Source organism: Lactuca sativa, chromosome 6 (genome assembly GCF_002870075.4).
Source record: "Lactuca sativa cultivar Salinas chromosome 6, Lsat_Salinas_v11, whole genome shotgun sequence".
In the NCBI taxonomy this organism is placed as follows: Eukaryota; Viridiplantae; Streptophyta; class Magnoliopsida; order Asterales; family Asteraceae; genus Lactuca; species Lactuca sativa.
The window spans coordinates 139,498,437-139,517,786 of NC_056628.2; the positions used below are offsets into that span (position 1 = coordinate 139,498,437).

The 19,350-nt window shown below is 33.3% G+C and overlaps 3 protein-coding genes across 3 annotated transcripts; all 3 read left to right on the top strand.

Moving 5' to 3' along the window:
- The first annotated feature begins 5,705 nt into the window (after positions 1-5,705).
- LOC111902479 (receptor-like protein kinase HERK 1) lies at positions 5,706-7,443 on the top strand. Its single transcript, XM_023898309.3, has 2 exons — positions 5,706-6,784; positions 6,999-7,443. Exons 1-2 carry the CDS (start codon positions 5,882-5,884, stop codon positions 7,074-7,076), a joined length of 981 nt encoding a protein of 326 aa, XP_023754077.1. The 5' UTR covers positions 5,706-5,881; the 3' UTR covers positions 7,077-7,443.
- Positions 7,444-15,561: 8,118 nt separating this feature from the next.
- LOC128126881 (transcription initiation factor TFIID subunit 1-like) lies at positions 15,562-17,234 on the top strand. The gene is made up of 5 exons (XM_052765036.1): positions 15,562-15,581; positions 15,911-16,014; positions 16,201-16,651; positions 16,726-16,920; positions 16,976-17,234. Exons 1-5 carry the CDS (start codon positions 15,562-15,564, stop codon positions 17,232-17,234), a joined length of 1,029 nt encoding a protein of 342 aa, XP_052620996.1.
- A 1,188-nt stretch (positions 17,235-18,422) lies between these two features.
- On the top strand, positions 18,423-18,873 carry LOC122194857 (chaperonin CPN60-2, mitochondrial). The gene is made up of 3 exons (XM_042896138.1): positions 18,423-18,467; positions 18,509-18,604; positions 18,677-18,873. Exons 1-3 carry the CDS (start codon positions 18,423-18,425, stop codon positions 18,824-18,826), a joined length of 291 nt encoding a protein of 96 aa, XP_042752072.1. The 3' UTR covers positions 18,827-18,873.
- Positions 18,874-19,350: the final 477 nt, after the last annotated feature.

The following is a 19,350-nucleotide window of genomic DNA, read 5'->3' on the forward strand; positions in this document are numbered from 1 at the left end:
TTATATTAGATGTATAGTTTTTTTTTGTATGATTTGTAGGTTATGACAACATGTCATTTGCTATTAAAAGTTGCTGATACGGAGTTGAAAGTAGCTTATGGTATGACATGACCAACCTCAGAAACGGTTATACATTCAAAACCAGTAAATGAAGGTTGTGTTAAAGTTCAGGTTGATGAGATCATAGAAATATATGAGAACTTGCTTGTGCATGTCGTAACACGAATGGATGAAGTTGAATTTGTTAAACATCTGCTTCATACCATTGTTCAGTGGCCGAGATATGCATTAAAGGTATATTTTTATTTAAATACAAAAATATATTTTAATATAGTTTTATTTAAATATTACAATCTATTTAGCTTGCAAACAAAACACTGAGCAAGTCAAATAGTGGTACGAGAATGGGCTCGAATACACGTTAATGACACCACAACTTCATTTTTTCGTCCACAGGTAGTCGTAGTCAACTAATTCACTCTTATAAAATGTTGTTAATTTAGTTTTATTTGTTAATATTATAACAATTTATTTGTTATTTTAGTTTGAGGAAAACCACTTTCCTTATCATCATCAAATGGATGCTAATGAACCTTTTCAAGGTGGTTTAGTTGATATGGTTAGTCTTAAAAAAACTTGTTTTATGTTTGTTTTTAGATGTTTAATGTTTGTATACAATCATATGTAGTACTAATGCTTTATGTTTGTTTTTAGATATTATCTATGAATTCACCACAAATTGATTTAAATGTACTCGGACTCGGGCCCAGGCTAGAATGTGAACGTGAACCCGAACCCGAACTCGATCACGAAACCGTACCTGAACCCGAACCCGAATCCGAACAGGAACCCGAACCCGAATCTGAATCCGAACCGGAACCGGAACCGGAACCCAAACCATTTACATTTGTAGATCCTGATCTTTATATATCCTTGAGCAAAGTACAACAAAAAGTCCTAAAATTCAAGCTATTGCTTTTCAAGTAGCAAACTTTTTTAAGAATGCACATGGCACATATATTTTTTCACCCAGAGGGATGTATCGCGACAAAGTTCGACTTCCCATCCTATATAGCGAGGTGTTACAACTATTTTTAAGGGGTTGACTTGATTATAGCATTATACATTGGTTTGCGATGTAAGTTATTATATTTTTAATATGGTATAATAACATTTAGATATAATTAATTTTACTAACATTGTGTAGTATATATAGGTGTGTTTCTAGGTCTCCCAATTCCAAATGCGCTTTTTTGATCCGTTATGCATTGCAAGATTAGATACACAAATAAGGATGATGGCTGTCGCCGAACATATCATAGAAGTATTTTCGTATCATAAAGGCAAAAAATATTTTCTTGCTCCATATTTACAGTGGTATTTTTTTTCTTTCCATAATACATTCGCATAGATATACACACTACACATATATGCTTACTTATTCTATGTATTTTATTTTTTTAGTGACCATTGGGTTCTTTTTATCCTATGTCTGAATAACAAATCTGCTTATATTCTGGATTCTTCAAAAAATGATCTGAAGAAATTATACGAATACCTTTTTGCTTATTTGATAAGTACAATTTTCTCGGGACGATTTGATAAGTAGGAGAAGGTAAAGGTATGTTTTCAGGTGTTTTTTATCAATTTATTTCAAATGGTTTGAAATATTTAATTGTGAATTAAATGTAGTGCTATAGACAAAAAGGTAGTTGGGAATGTGGATATATAGTGATTAAACACATGCGAGAGTTTGTTGAAACCATTCAACATAATTTTCAAAATAAAGTAAGTGTTTAGTATATACTAGGTTATAACCCATGGACACCACGAAGAGAAAGAAAAGCACTAAAACTAAATAATAAATGTGATCGTTAAACAATGATTAGAATAAATTTATTAATTTATCACCTTTACCCGATAAAGCACCATGAGCATACAATGTTAAAACAACTTGTATTTAGATGAAGACACGAGCAAAATTGTATTTCTCAAACATAGTCTCCACCTAAAATCAAGGTTAATCGACAATTAAGTTTGCATACTTCATTTGAAACTGTAACTTGAAAATCATTTTAGGAGTATATTGTTGAACATACCATCTCAACCCCGTTCTTTACAAGATTCAAAGATTATATACATAAACTCTTAATTCTTTTCTTATTTCATAGTGAAGTGAAAAGTGTACCAATAAATGAAATCATGTGTATTTTGTGCAAACATTTCAGGATGTCAAAATTGGAATTCAATAGCTCAAAAGCATGCTAGGAATGGAGTGGTGAGTAAAAAATCTTCCAGTTTGTTTAAATTGCTTTGATATTTATTTCGTAATATTTAAAATTTGTCATTTTTGTCATTATGTTCAATTATTATGCTGTAAATAAGAAAAACTCCACATCTAATTACAAAACCAAATCAAAGTCAAGATTTTAGTGATTGTGTTGTAAGTACAAAAAAACACCAATCATAAAAAAAAAGTCACACAACAAATATAACCAGACACATAACATATATAGACAATCACACATATAATGAGAAAATTACACAACTTAATGAAAGTACATTGCTATGAAAACTAAGAAAAGTATTGTTTGATTACACAAAATAACCATAGTTTACAAATATAGAAACATTGTTTTTCAAAACAAAAAAAAAACTATAAAAAGTATGATGCTATAATTTGCTAATTAGACATTAACAAAAGTACGTTGTTGTTTTTGCATTTAAAAGGGATGTATAAATAAATGAAAAAAATAGCATGATACTTTTGTAAAGTAAATTAACGGGGACAATTTCTGAAAAAAAAAACTTACTTCAACAAATGAAAGGACCAAATTGTCATTTTTGCCCTTTATTCTTTTTATTGCACCGGATCATTCATCCTTAGTTGATTTTAATAACACATATATTAAAAGACATTATTTTATAATCAAGGTTAAAAGAACTACCATTATTTCTTTTAAATAGAAAAGGGCATAAAAAGGACCATTATGCCCTTTTCTATTAATATTGTGCCTTATCAAGAGAAAAAAACCTGTCACGGTAGTGACTCCAATAAATATCCAAAAAAGACCAATTTACCCCCAAATACCCATTCTCAAACAAATTATGAATCCAAACAAAACATACTTAATGGAGGATGTTTCTCCAAATTATGAATCCACGTGTTTCATGATTATAGCACATAGAAACCTTTAAAAACACCAAAAGTCATAAAATGTTTGAACAAAACAAACCATAATGTCAAAAGAAAATAACACAAAAAAAACTCATAATTGTACTTAAAAGTAAAAAATCAATTACTTTTCAACCTTGACCTTCTGACGATAGCTTTGACCTTTTTTCCCTTTATTTTTTTATTGAACCAGATCATCCATCAATCAAAAATCGATGACTAAACACAATATATGAGACAACATGTCAAAATGGTTAATTTAAGTAAAAAAAAACAGAAAAAAAAACTTAAAGAAATGAATAAAAACATAAAAAATAACATTGTATTTGGATTGAATGGTTGAGGATATGGTAAAAGCAATCAAAGGACCAAATTGCCCTTTTTTCCATTATTCTTTTTATAACACCAGATCATCCACTCTTAGAGTAAAAAGAATGAAACATCTAAAATTTATGTTATAAGAGTTTTACATAAGAAAAGTCTGATGCTATAATATGCTAATTAGACTTTAACAAAATAAGAATATTTGAGTAAAACACATCCTTGTTAAAAAGAAACGAAATATAAAAAAAGATTCATACTTTCAATGATGTGTAATTTCACCATCAATAAAAAATAGATGACTAAATAGCATGGTACTTTTGTAAAGTTATTTAACCTAGACAGTTTCGGAAAAAAAAAAACTTTTAATAGATGAATAAAACATAAACAATTAGCATTGCAGTTGCATTGAATAGTGGATTTGAGTAATAAATATCAACTGAAACAAAATAAACTTATTTATATCAAGCAGAAAGTACTAACCTTATGTTCTTTTCATCATTTCTTCTTAGTTTTGGTGGGTGTTCGGAGTTACGATCAACCAAAATTAATTTGTATGGGTAGGTGAGAAGAGCACAACATCGATTGAAATTTGTGGCAGAAGACCAGATTAAGCATATGTATATGATTTATTTTGACCCTATTTTTGGGATTCAATCGAAAATTATATGCATTTCAGTTATTTTTTACATAAACAAATTCTGAAAATATTGGTACAGCAGAAAAGCTATCAAAATCGGTGGCAAAATTTTAGGGGGATTAAGCGCATTTCATTTATATCTGATTAGAGGTATTTTTGGTATTAGATAAGGTATTTAAAATAGAATTCCTGATTTTAAGGGATATTGTCGATTCCATTAAAACAAGATATGAGCGGGAAAAATTGAGCAGAATACAAGAAATTGTGCCACGTGGCAAAAATAGTTATAAAAAGATGACATGTGGACAAAAAAAGAGTCTTTTATTAGAGATAGATTTGAAATATCAACTTTTCTATATAATTGTATGCATATTTATATAATTTATTTGTTTGTTGTAGTTTTGGAAAAAAAAAGATGTTTGTTTTGCCTGATAAACTTAAAGATATGGTCTTAGAAATGATACCACATTTGATTGAAATGGTGAATGATAGTTGGAAAAGAACTCAGTAAGAATTAATTATGATGTTTTGTGTTTTATTATAACTAAAACTTAAACTATAAAGTAATTGCTTTTTGTGTAATGATGATGCAGTATTTTGTAATACCTTTTTGTTTATTAGTATTTTTTTTTTGTTACCATCAATGGCAACCGAATTGTGCTATTTAATAGAACGGTTTTTGGTGCATTTCTTATCTATAAGGCAGTTCTATATTTTCTAATGTTGTTGACTAACAGCATCAACAAATGATTGATGATATTTTATGTTGCCATTCGTATTGTATTTTAAAAGACGGTTTATTTTCTAAGACTGTTCAACAAAAGCATCAAAAAATAAGTTTATTTTATTTTATAAGAAGGTTTTGGACAGCATCAAAAAATAAGTCTATTTTATGAAGCTATTTTTATGAGGCGGTTTTGGACATGTCGAAGCTCTTAGATGAGATCCAACCATACTCTTTTATCTTAGTTTAAAAGAAAATCATAATTTGTAGTGTAAACGGACTGATTGATGTTGTCATCAGGTTCCACTTTGTTCAAACATGATTGTAATTTTATTGTACACAATTATTTAGACTTTTATTCTAGCTTTTAATAAGATGTAAACACTTAAAAATGTAATTCTAATTAATAAAAATCATTCGCTGGTTTTAAAATGAGACTAAAAATGGTAGTAGTCTTTACTCTCTGCACATCGTTGGATATTTGTTTCATCACTTTACACTCTTCGCCAAATATTGTTTGCAATATAGTTTTCTTGCTGTAAAAAAAAGGAATAATTTTTAATTGTCATATTAATTGTAAATTTCGAGTTGAGTAATTTTAACCATTTATAAATATGAACAAGTTGTTCACTTGGACTCGTTCTATCATTACATAATTAATAGTAGTAAAAGATATCTAATAAACTATAAACTACCACTACCCATGCATCTTCGTGAGTCAAGTGGCCAACTTTGAGAGCAAATTGGCATAAACTATACATTTTTTTATGATTCTCACTGAGTAGTTATATAGTTTACGACTTTAAGTCAATTTGTTCTTTAAAATCAGGCACTTGACTCACGAAGATGGGTGGTAGATAACAATGGCTTTGGAACACAAAATCATGGTTGAAGCCTCACCCTATAAGTACAACATTACAGTACTTAGAGAAAAATGTATCAACATCTAGCTTCTTCCAATCCCTTTCATCATTATTATTGCTAGAAACTTTCAACTTTTCTTTGACAATTTTAGTCAACAATGTCGTTTTTCATAAGAGAGTTTGCGCACCTCAAAATTTCACTCGAATCCATAAAATCTGCCACCCACAACTTTGATGCATGCCACTTCATTGCAGAAGGTGGATTTGGTAAAGTATACAAAGGAGAGTTCTCACGTACTGAAGGTCAAACCATCGGTGCTGTAAAGCGCTGGAATAATGATCTGGATCTGGAGTTTCGAAGGGAAATCATGTTGCTTTCCGATAATAAACATGAAAATCTCATCTCACTCATAGGATACTGTGATGAGGAGAAGGAAAGAATCCTTGTGTATGAGTATGCACCAAACAAAAGCCTTGACTTTCATCTAGCAGACCCCAAGTTGACTTGGGTTCAACGTCTCAAGATATGTCTTGGGGCTGCGCGTGGCCTTGAGTACCTACACAATCCCAGGGAAGCCCAACGAGTCCTGCATTGTGATATCAAGAGTGCCAACATCCTATTAGACGAAAACTGGAACGCCAAAATTGCAGATTTTGGTTTCTCCAAATATGGGCCTGCGAACATAAATCGTTCGTATCTCATGACCCAAGCCAAAGGCACGTATGGATATGCTGATCCTGAGTTTGTGGAAACCATGATATACACGAAAGAATCGGACGTCTACTCCTTCGGAGTCGTGTTATTCGAAGTTTTATGCTCAAGGTTTTGTATTGATTTTAGTTGTGATGATGGACGCCGATCCCTAATCAAATGGGTAAAGAAATCATCAAAAGAAGAAATTCGAGATAAGATTATTGATTCTAATCTAAGGCAACAAATGGAACTTCCTTCTTTTGACAAGTTCGTAAAATTGGCATTACAATGTGTGGAAAGAGAGCCGAAACGTCGCCCGTCAATGGATTTCGTCGTGAGAACGCTTGAATCTGCACTCAAATGCCAAGTATGTTATTCTTTCTCTTTTCCCTGTATAGTATTTTTTACTGGAGAAAACAAGAAAAACACCAAATACAATTGAAGTAATATGGAACGGAGACAACCAATACATCATATCATATGGATTAATATATAATATGTCGGATTGAAAATGTGTTTGAAAGTTTGTTTTATAATTGTGATCAAGTATATCATAACAACCTTTTCTTTGCTGATTATAGGAAAAAAGAAGATTTTCGAAGATCAAAAGAGCTTCAGGTGTCCTGTTGGGCATCGTTGTTGCCACTGTGCTCCTTTAGTCTAGGGGTCATGCTAGCGTTTTTGTTTTAGACTTTTAGTAATATTATCATCGGTTTAACAATCCTGTTTTGGCATTAATTAGCTCTTTCAACCATGTAAAATGCGGTTTGATCGATCAGGCCTCACACTGACGTTTTGGGGGCATTTTAGGCTTCATATGCAATTTATAAAATTTAGGTCTTTATATATACTGGTGTAATTAAAAAAGAGCCAAAAAACCCGAGTCTTGTATTCGCATCACAATCGTTCCAGCCTTTGTTCTAACACAATTTTTTTTTAAAAAATGCTACAATCTTATAAAAAATATGTTCCATCCTATGTTTAGTTTAGTTTAGCGGAAAATCAATGCATTCCACCGACGACTTGTTGTCTGTACAATGTACAAGGTCGTCAGTATAGCCTTGTCGGTAAAGGTGGAAAATGTCGTGGGGATAGATGTCGTCTGGTCAACCAATCCAGACAACAAGTCGTCGGAAAATTGTTGTCAGAAGTGATTTCGAGAAAAAAAAGTTTTATTATATATACTCTCTAATAAACGACTTATCGTCGATATTATAGATGCAATATGTACCAATGACTTCTTGTTGGGAAAAGGTGTCAAGCAAGTCGTCCGGAAAAGATTGCAACAGTTGTTTCAGTATCAACTATAGTGATGACATGTTGTCGGTAAAGGTCAAAACCGTTTTTACAATTATGACTTGTACCGATGACATGTCGTCAGTAGAGCTTATTTATTTATTTTTCACATATTTTTTTTATATATACCAAACCTATTTTTTAAAACAAATCTCGACATTATATGTGCAAAATTATGTCAAACAATAAATAAGCATAACAAACCATCAAAGTTCAAATTAAAAATCTACTACAAAAAAATGATAAGTCTTAAACAAACATTGTTCAAAATAACATACAAGATCAAAAACAATCTTCCCAAGTCCCCTTGTTCTCCTCGGTTTCGTTGATTTGTTCGGGGGTATTTTGTGGAATCATTGGGATTGAATTGAAATTGTAATATTGGTGGTGGTTGGAAGTTATTACGAGCGCCAATGAATTATTGTACACTTGTTGCATGTATTTCATTTGTTGGGTTAATGCAACAACATGAAAATTATTTGTATTTTGTGGGATATGGAAGATTTGGAATGTCTGGAATGTTGATTTGGAATTAAATGATTGTTGATGCTTAGTTTCCTTCCAACTCCACGGACATGTCTACGTCTCTCACAAGGGACACGGGTGAGACAGTGTTCTTCATTTAGGTGTTCGCTTTCCCCGAGCTCTTCTTGTATCTTTCTATACTCTGCTTCAATCTTTTCCTAAAATAAATAAATAATAAACATACATTAATTAAAATAAATAACTAAATTTAAACAATAATAATAATAATAATAATAATAATAATATGCCTTAAAAAAACTATAATAACAACAACAACAACAATAATAACAACAACTACTACTACTACAACAACAACAACATATTAACAACGTAATAACTTCGTTTATTACTTACCAAATCTCTTTCTGATTGCAGTGTAAACCAACCTAGACTGTCCTTATAACGCATTTGTCTTCACATATTAATATGTTGCAAGGCTAGTCCTTTTTCAATCTATAATAAGCCAAAAACATTTAATATATTTATATAAGTGTTAACAAAATTTTCATATAATACAAATAAATTTAATTATTTCCTCACAGTGTATGTCTACGTATGACCTACTATCATGTCGTTCGAAGCATCGTCATCCACTTCTTCCGGTGAATTTATTCTTGCACCTTCCGCGTCATCATATCCGCCAACTTAGTCAAAATAACATTTCAAAATATGTTTATGTTCTTTATAAGCTCTTTGGCAGTCGACATTTACAGCCGCTCGCATGCTTTCCCACAAAGTTGCACCCCGATACATATCATGATCAAAATATGTCTACAATAAGAAAACAAGTTTAATTAGTAAAAAATATTTGAAAGTATACAAATTTTTTACATATAAAAAGTATTGTGTACTTACATCTATCTCAGGATATGTAACCTTTTTGTGTTCGAGAGGAATACGATGCCAAGACTTATAGTGTAGTTGTACATCTTCTACAACAAATTTTGAGATAAAGCTTTTTAACATCTTGTCAATTTTCCCTACGAATCGATAGGTCCGACTACTGTTATCAACTAGCATGTAACACCTGGTTTTCCGTATCGGGTCGATTTAGGGTTTCAAGGAGTCAAGGCATGGTTTTAGGGTAAAACCAAGGCTCACGACGTGAGCCATAGAAGGGTCAGAATGTGAGGAATGATTAAATGAAGATTTTGATTTAAACTGACCTCACGACGTGAGATACACTATAGCCCAAGCTCGTGATCTTTTAGGGTTTCCTTCGTATTTAAGTCCCATGAACCTCATTTTAGGGTTTTTAAACAGCCTTATACGTTCCAAAACTCAGTAAAATCCTAACCCTAGCCTCTCATTATGATCCTTGAACATTTGGTAGTGCTTTAGTGGCTTGAAGAGGAAGAGATCATCATGAAAGCATAGTTTCAGCTTGAAAGTTTCATTTGCAACCTCTAGCTACACTTCTCGACCAATGTAAGTAATCAAGATCCAAGCTTTATGTTTCCTTGTTGCTAGATCTAAGGTTTTATGCATATCTATCCAAGATCTTAGGATTTAGAGTGTTGGGACTCTATAAAGTTGGCAACTTTATGGGTCCTTAGGGTCTCTTGGTGCTTATATGTTATAGATATGAAAGTTTGCAAGATGTTGGAGTTCATATGAGAATTTATCTTCTTTTCTCCATGAATGACCTAGTTTGAGCCCAAGTCTTGTATTGGACATACAAGACCTTACAACATTGGTTTTTATGATCCTTGGAGTGTTAGGAAGCCTCCTAGAAAAGATGAATTAGTGGCTTAATGGATTAAAAGGTTTTTGGATCAAAATGGCTTCCAGACTGATATCATGATGTGAGGTGATGGATGTCACGTCCTGAGGGTTGTGAGACTCGGTTATTTTGTTTTGTAGTGGCTTATGATGTGAGCTATAGGTGGTCAAGTCGTGAAGGTCTGTTGATCGTTGACTTTCGTTGAGCGTTGACTTTTGGACCAAGTTGACTTTGGGTCATACTTGAGGATTTTGGGCTATTGATTAAGATTCTATCTGGTTTTGGTGTTAGATGATTTGTGGGAGCAAGGAGTGCTGGGAAAGGGATCATATCGTAGTGATCAGAGTTCTTCGATTCATGTGAGTTTCGCCTCATTGTAATCTAGGTCGAAAGCACCAATGCTGACCAACTAGTTGTGATTATCTATTAGTAGAGGAATGCGTTAGGGACTGTATGTGGTCATGTAAGATAGACTGATGACTCTTGGTCTAGGATCTTTTACCTGTTCCTTGTTTGATTATGGTTCTAGAGTATGACCACCTGTCCGGGTGGCTATCTCACCTCTGAGTATATACGGTCATGCATTCCTTGGATTGTTGATACTTAGTATGTTGCTATGTTGTAGTGATATATTAGATTTGTATTCTGGTATCAGGTATGTTGTTATGTTGTAGTGATCTGCTAGATCTGTATCCTGGTATATAAGATATTGCTATGCGGTAGTGATTTGTAGTACTGTATGTCTATTTGCACTTGTTGGTTATCACCTAGTGGAGTGCCCTAAGGACTGTATGTGGTCACGTAGGATAGCCTGAGAACTCTTGATCTAGGCTTTCTTGCATGTTCCTTGTTTAGTTGTAGCTCTAGAGTAGGATCATCTATTCGGGTGGCTATCTCACCTATGGTTACTTATGGTTACACATTTCGTGGAAGTTAGTTGTTAGCGGGACAATGTGTAGTGCGAGGACTAGTAGGTGGTAATGAGATGTGTGATTGTTGTTTGTCTGTATTATGTGTCTACTTGATCCTTGATTATTTATATGTCAACATATGGTAGTAGTGGGTTAAGGTGGTCCTGATTTGTGTTGTAGGCCAAGATACCCGATGCAAGCCGACTATAAGTCGACGACACGGAGGCTCGGAAGGAACGGTTGGGTTGAGGCAGTAGGCCAACAAACCCTTGGCATTCTAGTACGATGACTGTTTCGGTCTGGGCATTCCAACCGGGAGGTTGTGGGCCGTTATGCATGTTTGTATGTTTATCATATGGTGTATTTTAGGGAAAACTCACTAAGCTTTGTGCTTATCCAGTTGGTTATTGTTGTAGGTTCCATCAACCATCATGGGAAGGCGAAGGCGTGACTGTACACATTCATCAATAATAATGAAGATTACGCACTTTAAGATTACTCTAATTTTTAATAAATGTATTTGGAATAAATGGTTTTCTTCATAATGAATTTATAATTGGGGAGATTTACTTAAAAAAAATTGTTGTGAAAATGGGACATTACATAGCACAGGCAAAGGATTTTCACTAGTGTCCACAAAGTTTTTATGCATATTAAAACTTCTTCCTTTGGCACACTGTAACGACCCAAAATTATGAGGTAAAAAAATTAATTTTTAATTTAACCAAAACATTAGTTATCTTTAAGTCAACATTCAATAATTGCTTATCCAAATATTCAGAAGTACTTTTATAAGAAAACAATTATCATAGTACAATCCCAAAATCATCATGATGCCGAAACATGGGTGGATGCGCTGCGATAAAGCCTGGCCCTTCCCTTTCGAACTGGAAGTACCTAAAACCATAACCATAAAAACCATACATACCATTGTGCCTAGCCGTAAGGACAAAGCTTAGTGAGTTCCCCAAAATACCACATACCATACATACCATTGGGCCTAGCCCGTATATTGGGCCCCAACCCACCATAATGGGCTTATCCCTACCAAACCAATATGCCTAGACCGATCATACAAATAAAAACCTCACAAAGACAGTTAACATCTATGATAAGTGTAGACTCAACTAGTTTTAAACCTACTTTTAAGTACAAAATTAACACACAAAGGCAGTGGACCTATCAATTGTAGTGTAGCTAAATAAGTAGGGTATCGAACTCAGGGAATGGAAAATTAAAACTAATAACTAATATTATCTAAAAAAACAAGTAATGAAATTTCTAGTTTTGCAAGACTAGAAACTTAACTAAAACTCAACTAACTAACTAACAAATAAAGCATGTAAATTTCAAAACTAACTTCAAGGATTAAAAAGGGTTTCTGTTTAGGTTCAACTCATTTACTCCTATGGTTCAAAAACTTAATAATGTAATCGATTAATTGTTATTGGTTACCGACTATAGTGATTAGGTTCGCATTCGTTATTACCAATCCTTAGAAAATAAATTAACTTAAACGGTGATCAAGTGATTAAATTAATAAATTCTCTAGTTTAATTATTCAGGTTAAATAAGACTTGTAATTAGCTAATTAAATTGGTGATTGAGTTAACCTTTTGTTGATGGTGTATCAAACAAGCTCACACATTAATTTACCCATTCTCTAGTTAATCCTAGTTTCATATTCATTATTCCTAGGAATATAGCAATGTGTTCACATAGATTTATATTAGATAAGCAATCAATTGATGTTCATGCAGCTTAATTACTTTGCAATTAACAGAAAATAGTTATGGTCAATGCATAAGGGTCTTTAACAAGCTTAATTTAACAAAATCACCAATTAACAATTAATCAAAAGAGTGTATTAAACCATAGAAGCAAATTCGTCTTCCCTAAACAGAAATTAACTAATTTAGTTCATGATTTCAGTGTATGAAAACCTAAAAATGAAACTAAATAAACCTAACATCATTCTATTCAAAAGTAAAGTGGAAAATTAAACCTAAGTTGCCTTATTCTCTCAAGATTAAAGAATTAGGGTTCTTCACATGTTCTTCTGATCTCCAACAAGTTCCTTAGTCACCAAGTATGTTCTCCAAAAGCCAGCGAGAGCCTCCATTCGGATTTGTTGCCTCTATTTATAGATATCTCAAAACAGGGGCTACTCGTCGAGTAGCCGGCCGAATCGTCGAGTCCCTTTGAAGAATCCGTATGCGGAAAGGACTTTACGTATTTCTTCGCGAACCTTCATATGTAATCATTGAGTAAACGTCCCTGCTCGCCGAGTAGCTTCAGAATTAGGCATTTTCCTTCTTTCTTCCATTCCCAAACTTTTGATCGTATCTCCTGCTTCATTTTGCTTCCGAGCTTCTCTTTTGGATTGAAAATATAATTTGAACAATATTAAGTATTTTTTGTCCATAAAATGCAATTAATTAGCCAATAAATTATATAAATCTATACTAAAAATATAGCTAAATATGCAAATACCAAAATACCCCACACTTGACTTTTGCTTGCCTCCAAGCAAAACTGTATTTTAGCACACTAATTATTACATAAGATAATCCTAATCAAACCCAGCCATCATACCAAAACCACAACACATGTATTTGTGTCTAAATTTTTCCTAAGGACCCCCCTCAATCCTAAATACTCACAATCGTCATAAACACTAGCCCACTTTTTCCGAACAATGCTCATTTTATGCATCCCTCCGAATCCATCCGCAGAAAACCTCCTAACCTCAAGGTATTTTTGGTTGAGCAACCCAAGCATACATAACTAGAAAATTAGAAATTTTCGATACCAATATGGAGCTATTTTTTAAAATTCTTCACTTCCTTAATAACTTGATCTTAATTTCTTTGAATTCACCAACTTTTGATTTTTTAGTAACTTCTACTTTTGAACTTTCGGAATTTTGATCTTTTGAACTGCACTTTAATGACTCCAAAATTCTTCAAACTTTTCTTGTAATCCTCTCTTTTTTCTTTTTTAAACATGTAACTCACATTTTTTTTCACTCCAAACCCTACATGCTTAAGCAGGGGCGCTCAACTTCAACCTTTATTGGCTAAATATAATAATTTTCCTGGATACATTTCTTGTACATGATGCTAAACATATCGCATCCCTCAAACTAAACAAGGTTGTGGTTTTGTCCCATGATTTCACTAGAATAAAGGAGGCCACAAATGCATTATAACGTATATTGGTTCTGTTGGATATTATGCCTTTTATATATCAGCTTAGTTACCGATTGTTTGAAATATAACAATCTGATCACTACAACAAAAGGCTCGGTTACCAAATACTGTGTGACAGATATATAAGTTTAAGATATAAGATGTAGATATATATAAAGAATAATAATTGCGGAATAAGTATGAATATGAAAGCTATAAATGACTGAAAGCTATAATAATATAAATGACTGTATTTAAATGATGTAAAGCTATAAATAATATGAATGACTGTATTTAAATGACATAAAGTTATAATAAAATATATAAGTATATAAATATATATTAAGTAGGTTCGTCAATAAATTGACTGAACTGGACTCGTGGAACGACTGGTCGATATTTGTTCTCTTGGAAGGACTGGTCGATATTGGGACTCTTGGAACGAATGGTCGATATTTTTTCTTTGAATTACTGGTGAATATTGGGACTCTTAGAACGACTGGTCGATATTGGGACTCTTTTAAATGTTGTTTTTAATAAAGTGATATCGAATGTCGATGTGCTTTGTGATGGAATGGTGAAGGGGATTATGAGAAATGGAAATTGCACTGGTTGAGTCACAAAATATGGGAATTTGTTTGGTATCTGGCACAGACACATGTAGAAAACTTGATGTCAGGTCTACTGGAAATGAGGTACAAGAGTGATCCGATCATTCCACGATATCTTTTCTAGTCAACGGGTTTGTCATTTAAGTCTGCATCGATTTTGTATCCAAAAACCATTGGAGTTTTTGCAGTATTGGATTTGTCCATTGAAAAGCGAGTGAGTAGGTTTTTGACATAATTCTCTTGGTTGATGAAAATGCCATTAGTTGACAGTTTGATCTGAAGTCCGAGACACTACTAGAAAAACAGCCTTTTACGATGCGCAATCAATGACACGCGCTGATAGAAGACACGCATCTGTGAGTGCCTTAAAAATTGATGTCAGTTTTCCAAAATATGAAGCATAGAAGACACACATTTTTGCATGCCCTGAAATTAGTGTCTATTAAAAAAAACATGGAGGGCACCTTAAATAAAGTGTGTGTCGTCTAACCATGTCGCTTTATAATTTTTAATGAAACGCGTGTTTCATCCGAGGGGGAAATGAAATCCAAAAATTAAAAAGCCCGCTTTGTTTCCACCGGCTGAAAACCCTAGCTCATCCCCGCCTAAACCCCCTTTCTTTCTTTCTTTCTTCTCTCTCGATTCTCAAACCTCCATTCACCTTACGCCATCTGCTGATTCTTCGACCCTTTCGAGTGTCTCCCACCGCCGTCGACTTCCAATGAAAGACGACCGTTCGACCCTTCCGAGTGTCTCCCACCGCCATCCTCTATTTTTTGTTATATATTTAACACCCTCCGTTGTCAGTTTGGAGTTCATACGATCTCTGTCTCCAACTTTGTATTTAGCCCTCTTTAATTTTGATGAGAGCAACGACACCATCGAGAATGTCAAAGAAAAGATCCAGGTTCTTATTTCTCCTTTATTCATACCTTTGATTTCGATTTTGATTCTTCTCGTATTCTCCTCTGTAAAACCCTAACTAGAAAAGTGATACATATATTAATCATGATTTCCTCCTCCTTCCTTGATCCCCAATTCTACTCTCTAAGCATCTCAGGTACGCTCCGTTCCATCTCCCTTATTCTCGTTATTTTTATTGCTCAGGTGAGACATCTATCTCCCCTACTTTTTTGCTTCTTAATCCCGTTATGATAGTTTTTTCACAGTCGCACACAGCACCACACACACATCCACATGTTTACTATTTTGGGTTCAACTTTTTGTCTCAATTAGTCTGCTTGTATTAACCCTAAATTTGTCGCATGTGAGAGATCTTGCAAGCAATCCAGAACTTGCAAATGAGAATTGTGTCTATATGCTTTTTTGTCTATTAAAAAGTAAAATAAAAAAGGGTTTTTTCTTGTATCCAAATTTCTTTCAAAATCATTGTAATTTCTTTCCTTCTTTCATTCTTAGGTCTCCGATAGAGAGAGGTTGAAGAAAATCTCCAAAATCATACAGTTCATCTGAAGAAACCATATACCATCCCCAACTTTTGATATTAGAATCACAATTGGAAACAGATGATGCTAATAAAGATACAACAATTGAAAGTAACATCATTAAACGATTCAACAAACTTACTTTACGCAATAAAGATGTTCTTGATGGATCTTGGATGGATCGAATAGTGTGGGACCCGAATCAATCTGTTACAAAGCCGAAATTACTTCTTGATCTTCAAGATGAACAGATGCTTTTTGAAATATTGGATAACAAACATGGAGATGATCTTCAGCTTCATGCTGGAGCCATGATCACAACTCGGTCAGCTGAGTCAGCACCAGATTCATTGGAGCTATTACATGGTTATGGATGGGGGAGATTTAATATAGCTAACGAAAAATTCTATTCCAACAGGAAATCTTCCCAACAGTTGAAATCACATTCCAAGAAATGCACATCACATGGTGTTAAATTCTTGCATTCCATACCTGCTCTCAAGCTACAGACAATGAAAGCCAAACTTAGCAAGTAACCACAAAATCTCTAGTGTCATTTTTCTTTTACTCTGTTGTCAACTCATTTTTCTTTTACTATATTTGAAGTAAAGATATAGCCTATTTTCATAGGCCAAAAGCTTTATGGTATCCTCATGAAAATTTGGTGGCACTTAAAGAACAAGGAAAGCTGCTTACAAAAGGGTCAATGGAAATTGTATTGAAAAGCTTGGGAGGGAAAGGGAGCAAGCTTCATGTAGATGCTGAGGAGACTGTTTTATCTCTCAAAGGAAAAGCTATTTTGTGATTTTCAGGTGAAATTTTACTGTTTACTTTACTTTTTTATTACCCATAATAGCGATATATTAACAGTTTGTTTTTATATTTATGTAATCAATCACCAAAGGGGTTCATTTGCAGGGGATCTTGAGAACCTTCTAGATGCTGAAGAATGTGATGAAGATGAAGAGGATAATAATAATTATGATTCTAATAACTTGGTGGCTGGTGTTAAAGGCCTTAAAATGAGACGCATGCCTTCACAAGCTCAAGCTGATGTGGAAAATAAAGATGAAGCTGCTGAGTTATGCAGAATGCTCATGGATGGTATCAGCTAATAACTTCATTATGTTTTAGATTTTTATTTTAAAATTTTCCATTTTTAATTATTTATTAATAATTCAGGAGATGACGAGGCTGATCAGAAGAAGAAAAAAAGTGAAAGATACGGGAGCAGCTTCATGAAGTAACTTCATTCTACCAACTTCCATTCTTTCCTTTTCTTGTTGCATTAGTTTCTGTTAACCACAAATTTCAAAAACATTAAAATGACCATTTTACCCTTCTATTCCAAAAATAAAAAATTACCTCTGCCTCTGATTTCCCGATAAGTGATTGATTAAGCTGCTGTTTCAATTCAGCTTGTGAGCTCCTAAGTGATTTAACCTCTTTCACAAGAATTTTCACATCTGCTTTTGATTTAATTTCTAATTCTTGATGTTTCTTTGACAATTGGTCAAGTTTAATTTTGGTATCTTCCAATTCCTCAAGTAACTCATCTTTTTCTTCCATTTCCACCTTTTCATCCTGAAAAATCTTTAACTTGTTAATAATTGTTGTAAACTTAGTTTAATAAAAAAAATGGAATAATAATAATAATAATAATAATAATAAAACCTGTTGAGATTGAGACTTCAATTTAAACTCCATTTCTAGTGATTTCCTTCTAAGTTCTTCCATATCCCACTACATTTGAGTAACTCTTTCTCTTTCCATTAAAATTGCTTGATGAATATTTTCTTTACTTGTCACTTTTGTAGTTTCAAGCTCCTCCTCCAAATCCTTCACCTATTATATAAACATCAAAGTTGCATAAATATATATACATTTTTAAACTAAAAAAAATCATATTCATACTCATACCTTTGTTGTATGATAATCTTTAACTGTTATTTCTTGATTCAATCTTGAAATCAAATCCTCCATATCTGTTTTTGCAGTTCCAAGTCTTCTTTGCATACTTACAAGAACCCTATTCATCTTTTGTTGTTGCCCTAAAGGAAGAACCAAATTTTTTACATCATCATTATCATTTGATTCCTTAATAATCTCATTATTCCCATTAGAAAACTTTTCAGAGACATAATCACCATTTTTCTCACTACTACTACTACCCCTGATAATAGCTTTTTGTGATTGATTTGTATATCTAGAATACCCTTCAACTTGGTCTAGAATTGCATTTCCATTTAATAAGCCTTCGTCGATATTTGAAACGCCTTGTTTGACTAGTTTTTCTGAAGTTCATGAACAAGTATTACAGTAGCTTGTTAACAATATATTTAATTTATGTACCTGAGCTTCCTAACATGTACTATTTTGTTTTCTACAGTTGAGATCATCGATTGAATTGAGCACTTCTGATTATGATAAGGAGAAGCTCCAAGAGAGATTAGCAAAACTTTCTGGTGGTGTTGCTGTTTTGAAGGTACAATTCTTATTTTTGTTTTATTTCTAAATAATTTTGTTATGTAAATGATGTGTTGCTGGGATTGGTCAGATTGGAGGAGCGAGTGAAGCTGAAGTTGGTGAGAAGAAGGATAGAGTTACTGATGCTCTAAATGCTACAAAGGCTGCAGTTGAAGAAGGAATTGTGCCAGGTAGATTAAATCATGTCCACACATGCTATTTACTAAGTATTTGTTTTTAATTGTGATAATGATATCAACAAATATATAATATAATATAGGTTGTGGTGTTGCTCTTCTATATGCTTCGAAGGAGCTTGATAATTTTGTTACAGCTAATTTTGATCAGAAGATTGGTGTTCAAATAATTCAAAATGCTCTCAAGGTAATTCCCCCTTCTTCCTAAGAAAAAGCAGGTAGCAGTGTAGTTTTATTGTATATCTATTTTTGTTGCTGACATTTTATTGTTTATTGGTTGTGTATGTGAAGGCACCGGTGTACACAATTGCTGCGAATGCAGGAGTAAAGGGTGATGTTGTTGTTGGGAAACTATTGGAGCAAGATAACCCCGACCTTGGATTTGATGCTGTTAAAAATATAAAATTTTCTTTTTGTTACAGTCAGCAATCATGATCAGCTGCAAGTCACAATTGGATGAGCTGAGAACTGTAAAGGACTACTGGAATTTACTTGTGTACACTGACTTTAGAGGCTATAGTCCACAAACACGGGATTCTATGTCATGCTGGAATCCTGATTGCATGAA

What these genes read in the sequence shown, in the direction of transcription:
- LOC111902479 (XM_023898309.3), top strand. Translation starts at nt 5,882, where the DNA reads ATGTCGTTTTTCATAAGAGAGTTTGCGCACCTCAAAATTTCACTCGAA. An exon ending in AATCTGCACTCAAATGCCAA is followed by an intron (nt 6,785 to 6,998) that starts GTATGTTATTCT and finishes TGCTGATTATAG; the next exon opens with GAAAAAAGAAGATTTTCGAA.
- LOC128126881 (XM_052765036.1), top strand. Translation starts at nt 15,562, where the DNA reads ATGTCAAAGAAAAGATCCAG. An exon ending in ATGAAAGCCAAACTTAGCAA is followed by an intron (nt 16,652 to 16,725) that starts GTAACCACAAAA and finishes CTATATTTGAAG; the next exon opens with TAAAGATATAGCCTATTTTC. An exon ending in CTCAAAGGAAAAGCTATTTT is followed by an intron (nt 16,921 to 16,975) that starts GTGATTTTCAGG and finishes TACCCATAATAG; the next exon opens with CGATATATTAACAGTTTGTT.
- LOC122194857 (XM_042896138.1), top strand. Translation starts at nt 18,423, where the DNA reads ATGAACAAGTATTACAGTAGCTTGTTAACAATATATTTAATTTAT. An exon ending in TAACAATATATTTAATTTAT is followed by an intron (nt 18,468 to 18,508) that starts GTACCTGAGCTT and finishes TGTTTTCTACAG; the next exon opens with TTGAGATCATCGATTGAATT. An exon ending in GTGGTGTTGCTGTTTTGAAG is followed by an intron (nt 18,605 to 18,676) that starts GTACAATTCTTA and finishes GGGATTGGTCAG; the next exon opens with ATTGGAGGAGCGAGTGAAGC.